Source organism: Cavia porcellus, unplaced genomic scaffold, assembly GCF_034190915.1.
Source record: "Cavia porcellus strain 051 isolate PalLab524CR breed Dunkin Hartley unplaced genomic scaffold, mCavPor4.1 scaffold_1, whole genome shotgun sequence".
Taxonomy (NCBI): Eukaryota; Metazoa; Chordata; class Mammalia; order Rodentia; family Caviidae; genus Cavia; species Cavia porcellus.
In genome coordinates, this window is record NW_026947484.1 from 31,862,230 (window position 1) to 31,882,970 (window position 20,741).

The following is a 20,741-nucleotide window of genomic DNA, read 5'->3' on the forward strand; positions in this document are numbered from 1 at the left end:
AACAAAAAAAATGAATAGGACTGGTGACATAGTTCAGTGGTAGAACACTTGCCTAGTATGTACAAGGCCCTAGGTTTGATCCCCAGAAATAGCGGGTAGTGGGGGTGGAGTGGGGAATTAATATAATAAATTTTTACAAATTCTTAACATCTTATGGAGTAATGGAAAAAGCACATGAATAGACAATTCATAGATGAAAAAAGATGCTTTCACATTCAATACAGATGAAGTATTTCTAAATTTACATTTATTCATGTTCTCATTACATATATTGTCAGATTTTATTTTTTTGCTACTTCTACATAAATGAAATGTTTTCATTTAAAAAATTGTTTTCACCAAGCATGGTGATGTATGCCTGTAATCGCAGCACTTGGGAGGCTGAGGCAGGAGGATCATTGTGAGTTTGGGACCAACCTGGGCTACAAAGTGAACTCAAGGCCAGCCTGAACTACATAGCGAGACCCTGTCTCAAAATCACAAAAAATAAATAAATAAGTTTTTAAAAAATTGTTTTCTTGTTTTAATTAGCTTTTCTTTGATTAGTATTCAATAAGTTTGAGTTTTCCCACCTATGAGTTGCCAATATAATATATATATGAAAAGGAAAACAACAAAAATATATGACATAAGCTAGATATGGTGGAACACGTCCTTGGCACTCAGGAGGCTGAAGCAGAAAGATTTCAAGTTTGAGGCCAGCCTGCACTGTAAGACCCTATCTCCAAAAAATAATGGGGAGAAAAAGGCATAATTGATAATTGAACTTATTACAATAAAAATTACACTGTATATTGAAGTCCTAAAAATACACATATGCATAAAATATTTAAAGATTTTTAAATAAAGTGATATACCTGCAAAACAGCCTGGGTACCAGCTCGTATGTTTTGTTCTGTGGCTTCTTCAGATGTATTATGAAGAGTATCTTGGCAGGAACCATTTTTTGCCCAATTGGAATTTCGAACATGTTCAGCCATATTGGTCCCATTTTCCTAAAGCATACATCAAGTTTTAGATTATTTCATTAGTAAGAATGTGAAGGCCCTATGTGAGCTAAAAAAGTAAATAAAATTATTATATCCCACTGGTAAATAAACATGCTTCTCTTAAAGTAGATTATTTTTGCCTGATTACAAAAACAGTGTATACTGAAACAACAGTCTCATTAAAAAAATAAAGCAACCATCCACAATGATTAGGAAGAGTTAAGATATCAGATATATACATATTTTTCTGTTAATTTACTGCATAAACCTTTTTCCACACTCTCACAGATTAAAGAATAGGATTAGAGTATGCATCACTTTGTAAAAGATGAATTCTATTCTAAGTTAAATGTCAGAATCTAAATAACTTTTAAAAATACAAAATAACATATTCATCCTACTTAAGAATAATAAAATTTCCATTATTTTAAAAATACTGATATATCAAACAATCAAGGTTGTGGCTTTCTGCCTGAGTTTTAGCTGTTCCAAGTCTTTTAGACTAGGTATTCCACTGATAAAAAGCATACTAATATATGGCACAGGATGAAGTTCTCTTTTCCAGTTTCTTCCTACTTTGAGTTACCAATATTTTCAAAGAGTTAAATTTCGTATTTTGCAGAGTTTATATTGTAATATGCATAATTCTTAGTCTCAAATAAACTACTCTTCCATTACTGGAAGTGATGTTGGATTCTGTCACAGTACAGAATACAGTACTGTGTATTCTGTAAAGTACACCACTGTCCAGTCTACATTTTCCCTATTACCAGGTGTCTTTTAAACAGTCTTCTTGAATTAAACACAACCACCTAAAACTCAACATATATAAAGTTTCAACCATGTTCTCATCATTCTTACTAATTCTTCCAATCACATAGGCCATGACCAGCAAACTTATAAAAATTCCTATCCATGTGTGAATGGTAACTACCCTAGTTGCAAAAGAAATATGTGATACATCCCTATTTCTCAATCTCTCAAAGACTACTTTTATTGCCAAAGAAGCTAATGTATCTGCCGTTTTCTTAACTATCCCATTCCAACTGCCACCGTCTATTTTAGGCATTTATTTTCCTTTTCAACTTTGACACTTCCTAATTGGCCTACTTGCCTCCAGTCTGGCCTCCAATCTATCCTGTACTCTGGATCTGGTGTGATCCTTCTGAAATATGTAACATATTCATGCTATTCTCCTACTCATAATCCTTCAAATGTTTTCCAGGGTCCAGAATGTAACCCAAATTCATTAACATGACATGCAAGTAACTGAACAGAATTTAACAACCATGTATTTCAGATATTCTATTTTTTCCTATATTCTTAGCTACAGTTAAACAAAAATATTTTAATGGTGTCTTACAACATTTTAGATGCTGTCATATTTTGTGGTTCCTTTCCCATTTATCTATTTTTCACATTATAGTGTTTTTTAATGAAGTATTCCTTGATTTTCCCAGGCAAAGTGAAGTACTCCTTGTTTCATGCTCTAGAATCAAAGCAGTAACACTTAAAAATACTTACCTTTATTTATCTTCTTGCTAAACTATCAGTTATGTAATGGTAGAAACATGTCTTTTCATATTTATATTTCTAATACTGTTTTTTAGGTGGGTACCATCATGCTCTAAAATGTTTTACTATCACAGAACTGAAAGATGTCACTGGGATTTAAAAGGACAGACCAGAGAGTGCTAAACATCCTATAAGGAGATACGCAACAGTCCTACGTATACACATGCATTCACGTACATGAATGCACACACACACATATATTTTTGTATCCTAAATGTCTTTCAAATGCCTTATATACATTATGTGAAATTAAAAACTCATTCATAATTATCTGAAAATATAATTTAATTCTATTTTATATTTTACTAAAATTTGTAATTTTTTAATATATATTTTACCAGAAATGTAAATTCACTATTGACTACAACTACTGAGTTACACATACATCATTAGCAAGAGTTGGTAGTATTTTGAAAAAAAATCATAATTTTAATGGCAATGTTACTGCATTTTAGTCAACAATAGAAGATACATGTATCATTCTCTCCATTCCTTCTTCTGTAATTATGTACACTGAAAGTTTATATCCTCTCTATCATTCTTATTTAAATGGCACAAGTAGCCTCAGTATACTAGGATGGTATAACGAAAAAGGTTGAAGAAAATATTTAAACTGATAGGTTTATTTGCTAATGTAATACAAATACTTGTCATTTTCCATTGGTAACTAACAAATAATGCTATGAATACCATTTTATTTTATTTCAATTTTGATGGTAAGGCTTAAACCCAGACCCCTACTCTACAACTGAGTTAACTGTCAGCTCCAATTATATTACTTAATTATATCTTTTCCCTTCTTAGAAGGGACAGTGTTGTACAAACATACACTCCACACGCAACAAATCTTTGTATAACTGGCCTATTCATTCAAATGTTAATGTAACTAATTAAACAAGCAGATAGATCTTTTGCAAAAGGTTACCAAAGGATGGAAGGAGAAGGGAGAGAATAAAAAAAGAATTAGAATGTGTAATGTACATGTACCAACTCAGGATGAATGTAATCATTATGTATTGTAAACATGTATTAATAAAAAAATTTTAAAAGCCAATAGGAAACAGAGAGATGGGTGTTTTGTAAATGGAAAGGGGACCAACAGATGAAGGGAGGGAACGAGGAGGGGAGGGTCACGTAAAAAGAATACAGATGTGTTATGTACATGTACAATTCCTCATAATGAATGTAATAATCAGTATTTATTACAAATAGGTATTAGTAAAAAACAATTTACAAAAATAAAGCAAAACAAAATCCAGATTAAATTTCATTGTTACAGCAGATTAAACACCAATGTAAACAAATAATACTCAGTTATTCCTATGTAGGTTTAATAAAATCTACAGTACGATACATTTTAGTAAAAGGTAAGCCAACCAAAATAAACTTTTTGTACTTCTAGCTCCGTCTTGAATTCTTCTTGTTTGATAGCCTGATCTGTGATGAGGACTGAATAACCAAAGAAGAAGAATTCATTTAGATTTAATGTAATCAAGGACTCAAGTGCCACCTCTACTCTCTTGTCTCTTTTCTCTCTGTAAGAAAACACCAGTCTTATCACACACCAGCTTACTTTATCAAGTCAAGAAATATCACATTCTTCAATCAGCTCTAGTGCAAGAGTCCTGGAAAGAATTCAGAATATTTTGGTCTGTGCTGGGTAGAAACTTGTAAAAGGAAGTCACCTTTCCCAGGGAAGAAAGATTGTAGTTTGGTACTCATCCCCAAAGTAGGTCTACATCTGTTTTGATGTAGAACAACAGCATTAAATTTAACATCTAACTTTAATCCAGCAATGTCTTCAGAAAATCAATATACGATATCAATATTAACTTATGAAAATTGGGATATTCCAAAGGTTTTCAATAGAGTATGAAGTATATTTTCCATATTATCTGAAATGCATATACATTAAAGATATCCTTATTTTCTCATTTAAGTACACTTGTGCTAGCACATTATTATACTTCTGTGAAACTATTAAAAATGTATACTAAAATATATCTTACAAATTTTACCTCTTCTCTTTTTTCTCCTTCCATTGAAATATCATGGTCTTTAACATTTTCTATGCAAGGTATATCTGAGGAAACGCTCACAGTTTCTTCAGGCTCTTGCATAAATAAAGGTTTTTCCTCTTGCTGGATCCATTCTTGATATACTTTTACCACTTTTCTCATAGCTGCTGCTTCACAAATTGGTAACAAAAATGCCTAGTAAAGAAAGAAAAAAATAGTACCTTTTCCTTTGCCATGACCACTAATAGATTTCTATCTGATGAGATATGAAATATTAAACAATTTTTTAAAGTTCTTCAACTGTCACAAAAAACCTTTTATTTTAAATAACTGAAATACACTGAAAGCAAAATGTCTATGGGAAATAACCATATAAGTGGAAGGAACAAAGATTTGTTTCAAATTTACTACCTCAGAATGAGAGTACTTCTCATTTCATTAAATTGTGCTCTAATAATGTTCAACATAAATATATTTTTTTTCTTTTGAGGTACTAGAGATAAAAGGCCTCTGCACTAAGCTACATCATCAACCCAGAATCCCATACTTTTTTTGAGACAGTGTCTCATTGAGTCACTAAGTTAGCCAAGTTTCCCAGGCTGGGCTCGAACTTGTATTCCTCCTGCCTCACTCTCCCAGACTGCTAAATTTCAGGCCTATGCTACCACATGTTGGTCAGCTTTAATTTTGCAACCTTTAACTAATGCGGTTATTACTGTTTTTGAAAATTATTACAAATAAAATACATCTGATAAAATGCATCTTTTTCTTTTTTGTTTCATAGTTCCTTGGGAGGTCTTAATGTTAAAAAACGTTTTTATTATCAAAAATACATTTTCACAGAAAAATTTTCAAGATGACAAGCAAAGGTAAAGCAGTACAAAGAGTCTTAATCTCACTAATCAAAGTGTTTTTTCCTTTTGCATGTTTTTTCTCCTTGCTGGGACAAATTCCTGACAACCAAAATGAAGAAAGGAAAGGTTTATTTAACTCACTGCTTGTGGAAGTTTCATTTTATAATCAATTGGCTCACAAGCAGGGTGGCATGGCACCTGGGCAACACTTCAAAGCAGCAGCCAGCAAGCCTCTTTTCCTCCCTTATATTGTATGCAGAACACCCAACCCGACTTCCAGGGCAGATGTAGCACTCACAAAATCTCTGTGCCCTCCTCTTGCAGAGGCTGAGGATATTTACAAAGTCAGGATCCTGGTTCCCTGCTGAGTCCCTAGTTAAAAGTCTCCTTGCTGCAATGTATCAACTATAACAATCATGGTTAACATTTTAACTTTATTTTTTATTTACAAACAGAGACAAATTCATTTTTTTCATTTTCTGAACACTATTGTCAACTTTAAAAATCACAAGATCTTTACCTAAAACCTAAAATTTTCTATTCTTATTAATGGCTGTATTTAATAATAATTATATAGTAAAATAAATTTATTCTCCCAGACTGCTGAATTACAGGAATAAAGCTAACAAAAAATCGGCATCTAAGATAATAATGGAAAGTTAATATATAATATCAACAGGGTAGTTAAGAGTTGTCTGGAAATCTTTTTTATTTATACTCCATTATTGATCCCTTGACAAACTATATTACTTGCTGCTTTCCTCAATACAACAAGTACATTCCTAAATTTTCAGGCTCATATTCTAGCAGTTAACTGATAAGACACTATCATTCTGATTGAGTGCTTGCTGTAACAAACTTTTTATAAAATCTGTAGGAAAATGGATGCACTAAGAACCTCCATAATGTTAAATGAAATCAGACACACAAGCTTAAACATCACATGGTTTTTCATATATGAGAAACACAAAATATAAAGAGCAAATGAAAAATACTAGGAAACAGCAAGATAGATCTTTTGCATATTGGAAGAGGGGATCAAGAGATGGAGGGAGTTAGGAGGGGAAGAGGATTTAAAAAACAAAAAGAGGGGGCTGGGGATTTAGCTCAGTGGCATAAGCGCCTGCCTTGTAAAGTAGGCAGTCGTGAGTTCGATCCCCAGTACCAATAAAAAAGGAAAAAGAAAAAAAAAAAAAAGAATATGTGTTATGTACATGTATCAACTCTCATGTGATCAATATGTACTAAAAAACAAAAAAAAAAATCCTTAAGTTTACATTACAGTCTGAATGGATAAAAGAAAATGTGATATACAATGGTATATTATACATTCTTAAAAATGAAAGCAAAAAGCAGAACGAATTCTTGCCATTTACTGTAATATGGAAAAAAATGGAGGATGGTATATGAAGCAAAATGAGCTTGATGGACAAAGAAGTCAAACCTACAAAAGCAGAGAGTAGAATGGTACTTACAAGTGGCTGGGCAGTAGGCAAAATGGGGAGATGTTGGTTAAGCAGTATAAAAGGTTCAGTTACATAAGACAAATAAATTATATGCACAGCATAGTAACTACAGTTAATAATACTAAATTTCATACTTGAAAATGCAAGAGATTTTGATTTTAACTGTTTTTACCATAGACATACATAAAAACTCCTAACTGTAAGGTTAACTACATAACTTCTGTCTTAACTTCTCAAGTAGCTGAGACCACAGGCGTATGCAATTCTGTTAAGCTTTATATAATTTTGTCCATTATATCTCAATAAAGCTGGGAAAAAAACCAGACTAAATTTCAAAGATCTGATATCAAGAGTCATGCACTAAATGATGACTGGGGAAACACAGAATGAAAAAACATCAGTTAAAAAGAAGGGACAATAAAGAGTTATGAGAAAGGAAGCACAAAAGGATAAAAATACAAGATAAGATAGTATGAAGAAATCCAAGCATATGAGTAACTACAATAAATGTAAATATTACAGTTAAAAGACGAAAAAAAGTTTTGAAATCCAACCACATTTACAGGAGATACATGAAATCAAAGGGTGCAGCCAGGCATGGTAGCCTGGCCACCAGCACTTGGGAGGCTAAGGCAGGAGGATCACCTTGAGTGCGAGGCCAACCTAAACTACATAGTGTGTTTGGAGGCAACCTGAACTACATAGCGAGATCTTTCTGTCTTAAAAAAAAATAAAAAGAAAGAAAGAAATCAATCAATCAGAGAGCACAAAAAGCTTGAAATTAAAAAATAAAATTAAATACATGAATTGGGTTTAATAACCAGCACTACAAGAAAAATAAGAGGAAAAAGAAAATATTCAGGGGCCAGGGATGTAACTCAGTGATAGAATGTATGCTCAGAATAAACAAGACCCCGTGTTCAATCCCCAGCACCAAGAAGATAAAAAGAAAAACAACAATCACAAAAATATTAAGCTGAATGCATCATAAAGTATAAAAAGATTATGTGGAACACATTAAAAGAATTGCACATTTTAAAAATACATATGAATTTTAAAAAATCTTCATAGAGAATAATTTTAAATAGTTAAAAATAAATATATTTAACAGGGTATAATGGTACATGCCTGTAATACCAGCACTCAGAAAGCTGAGGCAGGAAGACTTCTGTCAGTTCGAGACCCACCTTGGCTACAAGATGAATTCAAGGTCAATGTGAACTACATAGTGAAACTGTCTCAAATAACACACACACACACTGTAAGTATATATATTAAAGACAGGTATCTTATACCATTTAAAAATACTGACATATTTTACCTGACGAAATATCTCTGTGACGAAGTTTACATTACTTCTTTTACAAGAAAACACCCTGCGAACTATTTCAATATCTGTGAGATGTTCTTCATCAATACTACAGAGACTAGATGAACTAGGTTCTCGTTCTGTGAGAGTGCTGGTATTGGAATGAGACTGCTCTGGTTCTGTGGTTCTGTCTGCTTTATCAGCACTGTCATTTTTGTTTTCTTCTCTGGATACCAAACTAGCAGCTGCTCTCTAAAATAAATATAAAACACAAAGAATATTACAATCGTTTAAGTAGGTTATCTTTTCTTTAGGAAACACAGGCAGAATACAAAGTATTCAACAAGTGATTTACAGTACTGTGTGTAAAATTCAGGCACAGAGCCTCATCTAAAATCCATCCTAAATGGCAATGTAAATATTTTAACATCTTAAGTGGTATAAACTCCAAAATGTATGGTAATTAATTATAAATTAATTAATAAATTTAGGCAAATGTAGGTAATCAGAACAAATCATTAAGTAAAAGAATAATGCTGAGACATGCACATCTTCAAGAATACACAAATAATTTATAAGTAAATGTAAGCAATATTGGGTTATTTACCTAAGAATGCCTGAATTTTTAAGCCAAAAGCCTCAGGAAAAAAGTAAAATTCATCAGATAGTAAGTAAATTCTATACTACCATGATATTGGAGGCACAGCAAAATTCTGTGTTACGAAAATAACTCCTATTAAAGTATTCAAGTTTTAAAATCTCAGTTTTGTCATCCATAAAATAAAAAGAATTTAAGTAAATTATCTTAAATATGTCTTCATAATAAAAAATTTGTCATTTTTCCAGGTTCACAAAAATAGTTCTGCCTCACTCTTTGCACTTAATTGTTTGTAGAGATCGTGAAAGAAACTTTTAGGGAAAACAGATCAGACAGACTGTCACAGATTTTAAAAAAAGATGAAAGAAAATCAAAGTCAAAATGTTTTACGTTATACCTCCACCCTATTTTTAAAAAATGATTTACAAGTTACATTAAAAAATTAAAGATTTTAAAAACTAAAAGAAAAATCTGAGAAAAGGACAATTAAGACAGTAAAAATACTGTAGTAGATAAGTTGGGGAAAACAGACGCAGATAAAAGATAAAAGGAAGAATTAAAATGTTAAATTTTTAAAAACCCAAAATTTTAAATATTAGTTCCTCCATCCATAACTGTGTAATTTTATATGCTAAACTCAATGTTTCTGTTGTAAAATAGGAAAGAAGTAGGACCAGAAACTTGTATCACCTTTCCATGACAACTTAGAAATTAGAAAGGGTTGTCATGGCCCTACCTTATGATAGTTCTTTCCACTTGCAAGAACTTATTTCCACAATTTGGAATATTTTTAGTTCTATATGAATGTGCTCACTTAATCCAGATTTTTGCTTGCACTATTTTAGTTACCCAGTTAATCATAATCTGAAAGTATTAAATGGAAAATTTCAGAAATAAATTCATAAATTTTAAATCTTTTATCATGGCACATTACAGTTGACTTTATTTGTGCTGTGATTAATTTCTTACTGCGCCTAATCTATAAATTAAACCTATCATGAATATGTACAGATAGAAGAAAATATAGTAGATGAAGGCTTGAGTACTGCTGTAGCTTCAGGAATTTACTGGAGATCTTTGGATGTGTTCCTTGTAGATAAAAGAGGGCTACTGTACAACTAAAAATGTAGCAGTCAATTAGAAATTAAGATGTTTTCATGACTGAAATTATCTTCTACACTCACCAACATTTATTTTTTATTAAGAAACTTGTCACTTCTATAACTGTTAAAATTTGGATTTATAAAATACATTATTTAATAAAGGGGCTGGAGATTTAACCTTGTGGCATAAGCGCCTGCCTGGCAAGCATGAAGTCATGAGTTCGATTCTTGGTACAAATAAATAAATAAATAAATCACATACATGATTGTTAACAAAAAAAAAGCACTTAAAAAAAACAAATAGCATTTAAAAAAAAAAGTGCTACACACCTAAGGCAACTGAAATCAATGAGTTAAAACTGCAAAAGTCATTTCTAACTGTAAGAAGCTTATCACATGTGTATATTACCTGAATATTCTTTGGTAAGATTTCACCTTCCATTCCAGGAATATGAGGTCCCGTATGTGGTTTTGGCTCTAGCCAGAAAGAAACCAGCCAACGAATTACTATAACACGAGCTTTAATGAAAGGCTCTTTTGTGCAATAGATGGCTTCATTGGTTTCAGCATCCTTCTTTATCATGACATAATGTGGCTTTGGTCTGATCTGTGGGATATCTAGGTAAAATAGAAAGAAAAAAAGCAAAATGAAAGAAGAATTATAGTTAGATAAGCTTCCATTTTTTAGCTTCTAAGAAAACACTGTGCTGTTACTTTGGTTTTAAAAGTAGTTTTAGAGAAAAATAACATTCTAAAATTTGCTAGACGTTAGCATGGAACCTAGAAGAGTGACCCATACTAACCAAGTGAATATATGGAAACATGGCTTTGTACAAAATATTATCAAAAGGTCTGACAACTTAAAATGCAAAATAGTCAGTTTTTTCTTCTAAAAGTCCAGTTTCCTTTAAACCCTATATGTTAAAGAAATAGGTTAGAGAGCCTGAGTTCCAATTGGTCATTTTAAATCCACAGAACCACATGAGACAGGAGGTTACTAAACAAATGAGTAATTCCTCCGCTCCACTTATCTACAATTAGCTCTAGAACATGGGGCCATGTGGCCACCCATTTCAGACCTTTCCTAAAACCCCAAAGGCTAACTTTATTTCCTATGAAAAATGTTCCTAACCTTGAAAAATCAATCAACACATCCTGCCAAAGTACAAAGAAACTTCTAGAATTACTTAAAATTAATGAGAACTTATTTTATTTCATCTAAAACTGAAATACACACATAAATAAAACAAAGACATATTGTGAAACTGCAAAATATAAAGTTTGGCTGAACTTGGCATTATGCACAGCTTTCTGCAAAACAGACATGCCAACCATGATGGCACACACTTGTATTCCCAGGAATTACTTGCCTGTAATTCTAGTACTTGGGAGGCTAAGGCAGGAAGATCTCCAAGAATTACACAAGCTTGGGCTACACAGTGAGTACAAGGTCAGTTTGAACTACATAGCCAGAGTCTGTCTCAAAACAAAACCAAAAACAACCAGATATTACCGTATGTAGAATAATGTCCTTGGAATATGGGAAAGGTCTGTTCTTTAACTGTGATTTATCCACATCTGTAGCTCTAAGGATCCAACAATTATCTTGGCAAAGCCAATTTAGTATTCAAGATATTAGGGCAACAGAGCTATTCAGATAGAACTTAAGACTCGTGCTTGACTGAACCCTTGAGGCAACCTTAAGAGGAAAATATAGTTTGCTTGGCCTCAAACACACAGCAATTCTCCTGCCTCAGCCTCTGACATACTAGAATTACAGGCATGTGCCACCATATCCAGCTATTGTAAGGATCACAGTAAACATTAGAATTCAGTTTAATTTACAAACACAAACATTTCTGATGGGCTTTCTTTCTTTTTTGTTTTGAGTTGGGAGTCTCACTATGTAGTTTAGGCTTGTCTTGAAAGGGTTCAAATTCACAGTGATTCTCCTGCCTCAGGTTTCTGAGAGCTGGGATTATAGGTGTGCACCACACGCTTGATTTGGTGGGCTAATTTTTCATTTGCTTTCTCTTTTTTGCGGGGGAAGGAGCATTTGAGACAGATTCTGGCTATGCAGGTCAGGCTGATCTTGAACTCACTATGTAGCCAAGGCTTGAACTCACTGAGAACTTCCTGCCCCAGTCTCCCAAGTGATAGGATTACAGGCATGCACCACCACATACAAAAGTAAGCTCACTTTTGTAATGGGTGAGATCTAGAGAATAAGTTTTTAAAAATAATCTCTTCCTTCTCAATGAAAATTTCTTGTTATGTGAACAGTAAATGAGGTTTTTTGTAAGAAGAAAAATGATAAGTTAAAAAAATAAATAAGTAACAACTTAACTCTGAGAAGTATTTTATTCTTATGTATGATCTTTTAGATAATTCTAATTACTACCTACCAAGTGCAGGATGATATAAACTGTTCTCCTTGCAGATATTTGGAAAAATATAAGGTAAATAATATTTCTTAAAAAGTGAAAACAAAAATGAAAATCCCCTTTCTTGATTTTCTTTGTTCTTCCATTCTAAACTTTTTACCTAAAAATAAACAATATAATTAGAATTCAAAAGACAGAATCTCTTAAATATAACTAGCAATTATAAACAAGCTTATAAGAAGTTACAATATACTAAATAATTATACTGTGAAGACCATAACATACTGCAAAAAGTAAAATTTTTAAATTAACCTAAAATCACATAAATACAGTATATATTGCAAAAATCTGAGAAATAAAATGTGCTCTGAAATACTGTGAAGGATGTCTCAAAATTTAGCTCTACTAATGCTAAGACTAAAATTCTTTCCCCTCTGACTTTTCTTAAATAATTTTTTTTTTGGTCTTTTTCCTTTTTATCGGACTGGGGATCAAACTCACGACTGCCTGCTTGCAAGGCAGGTGCTTATGCCGCTGAGCATCCCCAGCCCCCCTTTCCTAAATAATTTAAAGGCAAACAAAATAGAAAAATGGGTCAGGCGTGTGTGTGTGTGTGCGTGTGTGCGTGTGTGCATGTGTGTGTGTGTGTGTGTGTGTATAATCAGAGTCTAAAATAGGACCATGGAAGGGATACAGTAAAGGCAGTAGCACAGAAAGACCTAAAGTCTGAGAGAGAGGTAAGGAAGGTAAGGATAATATTTATGAAGTGGGATGAGGGACAAAGGAAGACAGGGTAGCATAATACACTGCTGTGGAACTCCAACAGAGTGAGGAAGACATTTAAGTAGGGAGCTGAGGGAAGTACTAGAGACTGATAGCTACAGAAAAATGTCTGTAGAGCAGGGTATGGAGGTAATGAGAGATCTGATTACCTACAAGAAGGATTCACTGAATAAGCAAATAGATGGAGATTAGTATACATTTCTCACTGACAGAAAAAAAATTACAAATTGAGAAAGAAACTAGAGTGAACTCAGTATTGAATAGAAGTCTGAGATAGTGGTATGAATTCATGATGAAAGAAAGAAGAGGGAAAGGAAGAGGGAGAAATAGAGGGAAGGAGACAAAAAGAGAGGAGAGGAAGGGAGAAAGGCAGAGAAGAGGGGAAACGGAAAGGGAAGGAAGAACAAAGAGAGAAGGAGAAATAGGGAGGAAGAGGCAGAGATAAAAGGAGGGAAGGAGAGAAGGAGGGAGAAAGAGAGATGCCCCAGAGCAGATCTAGGAAAGGCAATAGCAAGAGCAGTCTGTGTGCCTAGATCGTGAATTCCAAACACAGTTCTCCACGAAAATGAATAATGATGGCTCTTCATAGAGACATACAACTCCAGATTGGGGCAAGGAAGGTCCAGGACAACTTCTGAAATATCTTGCTGTGCCAGGAAGGCTTGCTTGCTTGCATTTTTTTTTTTGGTACTGGCAATTGAATTCAGGACCTTGGGCTTGCCAGGCAGTCACTGTGCTGCTGATCTTTATCCCTGGCCCAAGAAATACTTTTGAATGAAATTTTTTCTTTTTCTTTTTTTTTTTTGGTGGTACCAGGAAGCAAACTCATGCTTGTCAGGCAGGCCCTTAAGTGGCTGAGCTAAATCCCTGACCCTTGAAGGAAATTTTAAAAACACAGAAGCCAGGTGTGGTGGTACACACCTCTAACCCCAGTACCCTGGAGGCCGAAGGCAGGAGGATTGCCAAGAATTTGAGGTCAGCCTGGGTTACATAGAGAGTTCAAGGGCAGCCTGAATTACAGCGAGATCCTGTCTCCAAAACCCAAAAAATTAAAATAAATACATAGCATAGAAAACAGCTTAAGGAGCGTTCACTGGTCAAATCTCAGACAATATGAGCATCAAAATAAGTAATAATAATGAATATTACTACAGGATTTCATGGGAATCATAAATCTATGTTAAGATAAATAATTATATGCATTACAGAGAAGAAAACTTTTGCTAACAGTTTTTCATCAGAATGTACAAGATGGAATTAAAATTTTAACAGTGGCCCAAAAGAGAAAACAAGCTAAATACCCATCAACTGATAAACAGAATGTAGTTTATTCATATAATATTGTTCAGTAATAAAAAGGAATGAAATCTTGATACCTGCTACAAAATGGAATTTTTTTTTTTTGAGTTACAGGTATAGTTTATGGTAGAGCACTTACTTAATATGTGCAAGCTCCTAGGTTCAATTACCTAGCACTGAAGTGTACCTTTTGAACTGCATGAAATGTGTATTACATCTTAATAAAGCTCAATTATCACCATAATAATTCAGTTGAATGAATAGATACTAAAACATATGGGTGAAACTTTGAAGAGGAAAAGGATATTTACATAGTTGTAAAATACTTCCCTATAAAACACTTACTGATTTTAAAGAAAAGAAGAAACAATACCACTGAAAAATCTTGGCAAATTAACACCATCAAAGAACCCAGATCGACACAGTCTTGGAGCATGTATCAAAATCAGCTCGAAATAAACCACAGTGAAACTAACAACAAAACTTTTCAAAATGGAGACTATTTCTTGCGATGCTGAATTAAATGAAAATTTGTTTTGTTTGTAGGGTTTATTTGTTTTTGGGGGGGAGGGGAGACAAGGTCTCACTGTTTACCTCAGGATGGCCTTAAACTTGCTAAATTGCCCAAACTGGTTTTGAACTCACAATCCTCCTGCCTTAGTCTCCTGGATGCTGAGATTATAGGTGTGCACCACCATACATGGTTTAGACATCAACTGTTGGATTCATAGAAAAAAAAATATACCACGTACTGAACTTGGTCAAAATAAAAAAACACTTCAAAAGAACAAAAACCAGGCTTTAAAATCATCCATGAAAATGAAAGGGCAAGCCACTAGGAGAAAATACAAAACATACACCTGAGGATGTGTATCTAGAATATGTAAAAAAATTCTTAAGACAAATAATCCAATTTAAAAGTTGGCAAAAGTAAAAAGTCACTTCACCAAGATGAAAAACATATAACACAATTTTGAACACATCATTGGTAGCTACAGAAATGAAATTAAAAAGCACAATAAGACAGATACCACTCCACAATCACCAGAAAAGGCTGATAATGTAATAAATGTTGGTAAGGATGTGAAGCAACTGTAAATCTCATACACTGCTGGTGGAGTGTAGAAAGATATAACCATTTGGAAAACAGCTTGGCAATTTGTTAATCAGTTAATACACAACTTCTATATGACATAGCCATTTCACTTCTAGGTATTTACCTAAGGGAGAAGAAAATGCTTGTCCAACAATGACTTCCTTACCAATAATCACTGAAATTTTACTATGAAAACAACTCAAATGGACATCAGCAGGTACTGGGTTATTAATCATGGCATATCCAGACAATGAAATGTTAGTCAATAATAAAAAGGAACTGCTGATTGTAAACTCAGCACTCTGGGAGGCTGAAGTAGAAGAATGGCAAGTTCAAGCTCAACCTGGGCAATTCAATGGCTTAGTGAGATTCTGTCTCAAATTAGTAAGATAACAAAAACAAAAACAAAAACAAAAACAACCTGGAGATATAACTCAGTGTAAAGGCCCTGGGTTCAATCCTCAGTACCATAACACTGATATATACAACAACATGTATCAAGACATACAACAATGTGAACGACTTAAAAAATAATTATGCCCAGAGAAACCATATCACAGAAGAATACATGCTATACATGAAAATACAGGCCATGCAAACTAATCTATAGTGACAAAAATTAGATCAATGGTTGCCTGTGGGTGGGAGGGGCAGAGTATAAAGGATTGTAGATTATAAATGACCCCAGGAAACTTTAGCAGTGACAGGTTCTTCATCTTGATTGTGCTAATGATTTCATGAGTGTTATATGTGTAATAAAATGTGAAATTGTAAACTCCCAATGTGAAAACTTATTGTATATTAGATGTCTCACAATAAACTAATAAGAAAATAGAAATACAGTACAGATTTGTGAAGTAATTTGCCTTAATACCAAACTGGAACAGGTAATATTTTTATCCCTATTTTTACAAATAAGAAAATAGAAGTACACTACAGATTTGTGAAATAATTTGTCAAAGGTCACACTACCATATAAGATGTGGAATGAAGATTCAAACCCTGATGCAGGATTCAAATTAACTTTATAATGCTTGTTTCTGAAGTACAGAAAATTTTATATCTAAAAGTGATAAGAAATGTGTATGTGTTAAAAAGCTTTTCATCAATGAAAAAATGCACATTTCATATCTTCAAATGAACAAGGTACCTTACAAAGTACATATACTTAGAATTTAAAAGGCATAAATAGATTTAAATGTAAATTACATTTCTCCCCAACCCCTATCCTGCAGTCTACCTTTTTAACTGTTAAATCTTGACAGATTTGTCCCTAAATCAGTTATCAGCCTTTCATTTATGGTACCACAGCTGCTGATTACAAATGAAAGAATTAGACATTAAGCCCAACTGGCTACATAAAAAACAATTACATACATAAAATTTGTATCATAAAAATTTCTTTAACTAACAGTTTCATACTATCTCCAGTGATTTTTATCTCACTGTTTTCAAAATTCAAAATTTGTCAATCCTGCTTCAAGAAAATAAGCAGATATCTACTATGACAGAAAAATGCTAAAAGAGGGAAAACGGAGTTAGTCATGTAATATAGCAACAGGGGTGATATCAAAAGTAACATACCTGAATTACTATGTATTTTAAAAGTGCTTCAAGAAAGTAGCTTGTGAGATCTTCTTGTCCTTTATCGCCTGATTGTGGGGGGACAAGAGGAGTGATCTCCTCTATAGTAACTTGAGCTACCCAAGGACAAAAGAATAGTATAATTACAAGTTTAATGATACAAATAAGTGTAATTACAAGACACAGATGCAGGGGGCTGGGGATTTAGCTCAGCGGCATAAGCGCCTGCCTTGCAAGCAGGCAGTCGTGAGTTCAATCCCTGGTACCAATAAAAACGAAAAAGACACATATGCATAACAACTGCTTGGAAACTTTCTAATGATTTACTCTTAAATCTGAGGTCAAGGTTAAGTCTGATTCCCTACAAAACAAAAACAAAACCAAATATTTGATGTCATCCTGATAGTCTGTCACACCAACATAAACTTTAGTACTCAGCTGTCTGTGAACCCTTCACTGACAGATCACGACAAAAGAACAAAGAGTAAATATACAGTGATTAAAAAAATATGACATCTCATTTGAGAAACAACTAGAAAAAACACTAGGTGATCCATTAAAACAATACACAGTATGATGGGAAATGGGAGGAAATGGGAGCAACAACATGCTTATTCATCAAACTAACATTCTGACTACATGTACAAGAAACTTTTACAGTAAAAAAATTTATTTATAACAAATGCAAATTCAAGAAAATCAACCCACAACTCATTGAGTTCTCTTAAATAATTCCTAAGCAGCACAATCAGCATCTGGTTTAACACATGCAGATTTCTAATGCTCTCTCAGTAAGTATCAGTCAAGTAAGCACACTGACAACATCCCCAGTAAGCACTACACACAGACAGACAGAGACACACATGTACGTACAAAATACAGGAGGAAGAAAACAGTAACATTAGAAAATATTAGGTTAAAAAGGGCAAAGATTCACTAATGAAGTAAAAATTAAGTAACATTTCTGAAATTATAAAATAAATTTAAAAATAAAAATACTGAGGATTTTAAAAATTCAGTTTATATATTTCTGCAGACATCTATTGCACAAAGTGAAATGCACTTGTACATCAATGTATAGCCAGACTAATTCCATGATACAAGGTGATACATAAACAGAAATTAAAGATTAGTGTAAAATGGCCCGTGTTAACCAAGTATTTCTGATGCTTAGACATCTGAGGACTGGTTAACTAGAGACAATGTTCCCTCCAGCCAACTCCTGGAGAGTCTTAGGTTGCCTTTCACATGCAAAGCAACCAATCCACAGCACCCCCTCACACCTCCTCTACATTCCCACTCAAGGCCACTACCTCTCAGTTCTAACCCCTGCAGGGCCAGGTACCAAAAAACTAAAGACAAGGTTTAAGACCCAGAACCCACTGGAATCTTTCAGTTAACTTGCTTATCCTGGCTTGCATATTTTTTCCTGGGAAACCATAATAAAAGCTCCTGCCTACATTTGTTCCTGTTCCTTCTGCCTTCTGACTAACCCTGGTATTTCCCCATTCATGCTCTAATACCTCTCCCTCCATCCTTGCATGAGACCCTGTCATCTTACTGTAATAAACTATGGTTTCAACAGCTGTCTTCAACTTCTGGCCTCACCATACCTAAATAATAATAAAACCCAGAATTTAACACATTATCTTATTTAATTCATTTAATAATATAAAGGCATTTAAAAATACATTAAGAAATATACAGAAAACTTAAAAATGCTGATGGATAAAATCTTACTTTCTTGAAGGTTCAGTGGAGGATTAATAAGATTATCTAAAGTTCGAGGTCCATGTTCAGATTGTGGTGCTGAAAACCCAGGAATTAAGCATGAAAACATCCAGAGCTGTTCTTTGCTACAGTTAGTTTGAAGAGCTTGCAACCACAACAAGAAAAGACGAACACCTTCCCGCCTAATCTAAAGTAAAATGAAAAACAGTATATTTTAATAGAAATACTATATTTCCTTTTTAGAACATAGCTCTCTAGATGATTACAGAATGATATTTTATAAAAGAAACAGACACTACTTTGAAGATAATAATATACAGTATAGTAACCACTGTTAATCTCTTGTTATGTTGATTTGAAACTCTGTACCATTGTTTTTAGTCTTTTTTTGTTTGTTTGTTTGTTTAAAAAACAGTAAGGAAAGAGGAGGGAAATACATATTATATGCAACGTATCTTGTTTTTAAATCTAAATTCATGGATTTTTAAAAAGAATAAACAGTCTCTGTCTAAAGTCAATTTTACTGTAGAATTTCTATTTATGAAAAATTAGAAAACCACTTTCTTTATGTCTACCTCCTTCCTTCCCTAATCACCACTAGTCTAATCCAAGAAACAAAAAGAGGCAAAGTAATGACTGTTCTTCCCCTAAAGGGCGTGGTCAAGGAGTAATGGTAACAGATCCTGGCACACTGCTAATCAAGTGTTCCAATCCTGAAAGAGTTCTGCAATTACTAAAATTGCTACAAGTAAGATTATTATATTTTTTATTTAAATAAGTTATTTTAAACACTTGAAATTTATCTCATTTAGTTATTATTTGTGTCTAAGCTACAGATCAATAATTTTGGCCTGTTACTCTATCTAAGCATCCAGAACAATACTTACAAATAGAAGACAATAAATATACAAAGCAATGAAGGAATGCTCTCCTAGCAAAAGACCAAGAAAAAGTAGAGGAAAATTCAACTCCTGACAAGCAAAACACTAAATTCTTCACCAACCTAGTATCACAGCTAACACTGGGAATTACCCTACCAGAGTTTTAATGGCCACTTTCAAAGCTTTTCACCTGCTGTCACTCTTGTGGTTTAGCAACATAACAGCAGAAAAGTAGAGAAAGGTTTATTTCTTTGTACTGCTATACCCAAGCCTTGATACCCAAAGTACATTTTATAATGTGTGACTTAGCTCAGTAGAGTTTGGAATGGAAAGTGTCCTTTACTGTATGTAGCACAACAAGCTAATGAAGATGAAATAAAACAAAGTATATTAGGTAAATAGTTTAGACAGACACACAGACACACACACACAAATACAGGTATTGCTACCCTTATCTTCCACTAGACCTAAAAATGTCTCTTGTAAAATTAAGAGTAATTTGTTGAATGACTAAACGACTTTTCACTGAGGAAAGATCTGCAGTAATTAAGGTCAATGTAGTGGCAAAATATAATAGTTTTCAATGCCTTGGTCAAGCTAATACACATTTTCAAACATAATATTAAGTATAACTATATTGTAGGTAAATTTATTTCAAATAAGTGATGACAACTCAATAATCTTCAGAGAAAAGTTACGGCAGCAAAAGTAGAACAGGTATATGTGATTTACTCAATTCTTAAAAAGTCAGAAACAATATATATTATACCTTTAAGGAGTTTCCTGTATGGAGTAATTTCTTTAAAATCAATCCTGAAAAAGGAAACATGATGTTAACTATTCATATACAGTATTCTTATCTATTTCTAAAATGTCAGAGTTCTCGGTCAGACTTGAAAATGTTTTTTTAACAAGTCCTTGGCAACCTCTACATTGTTCTTGGTGATCTTGAAAGCCTGCTGGCCAAACTTGAGACCAGAGGATATACAAAAAAAAAAAAAAAAAAAAAAAAAATCACCTTTTAACACATTATTTATTACAATTAAACATCATTCACTTTATTGATAAATC

General features: G+C 33.3%; 1 protein-coding gene across 7 annotated transcripts in view; it reads right to left on the reverse strand.

The window, feature by feature from the left end:
* Positions 1-20,741, reverse strand: part of Ralgapa1 (Ral GTPase activating protein catalytic subunit alpha 1) — a 240,660-nt gene that overhangs the window by 157,850 nt on the left and 62,069 nt on the right. For all 7 annotated transcript variants that reach the window (XM_063246661.1, XM_013154645.3, XM_013154647.3 and 4 more), the window contains exons 5-12: positions 20,440-20,483; positions 18,799-18,976; positions 17,059-17,174; positions 12,318-12,456; positions 10,322-10,530; positions 8,224-8,463; positions 4,583-4,777; positions 858-995 (exon numbers count right to left, since the gene is read on the reverse strand). In XM_063246661.1, the coding sequence (XP_063102731.1) occupies positions 858-995; positions 4,583-4,777; positions 8,224-8,463; positions 10,322-10,530; positions 12,318-12,456; positions 17,059-17,174; positions 18,799-18,976; positions 20,440-20,483 (1,259 nt within the window). The remainder of the gene's footprint in view (positions 1-857; positions 996-4,582; positions 4,778-8,223; positions 8,464-10,321; positions 10,531-12,317; positions 12,457-17,058; positions 17,175-18,798; positions 18,977-20,439; positions 20,484-20,741) is intronic.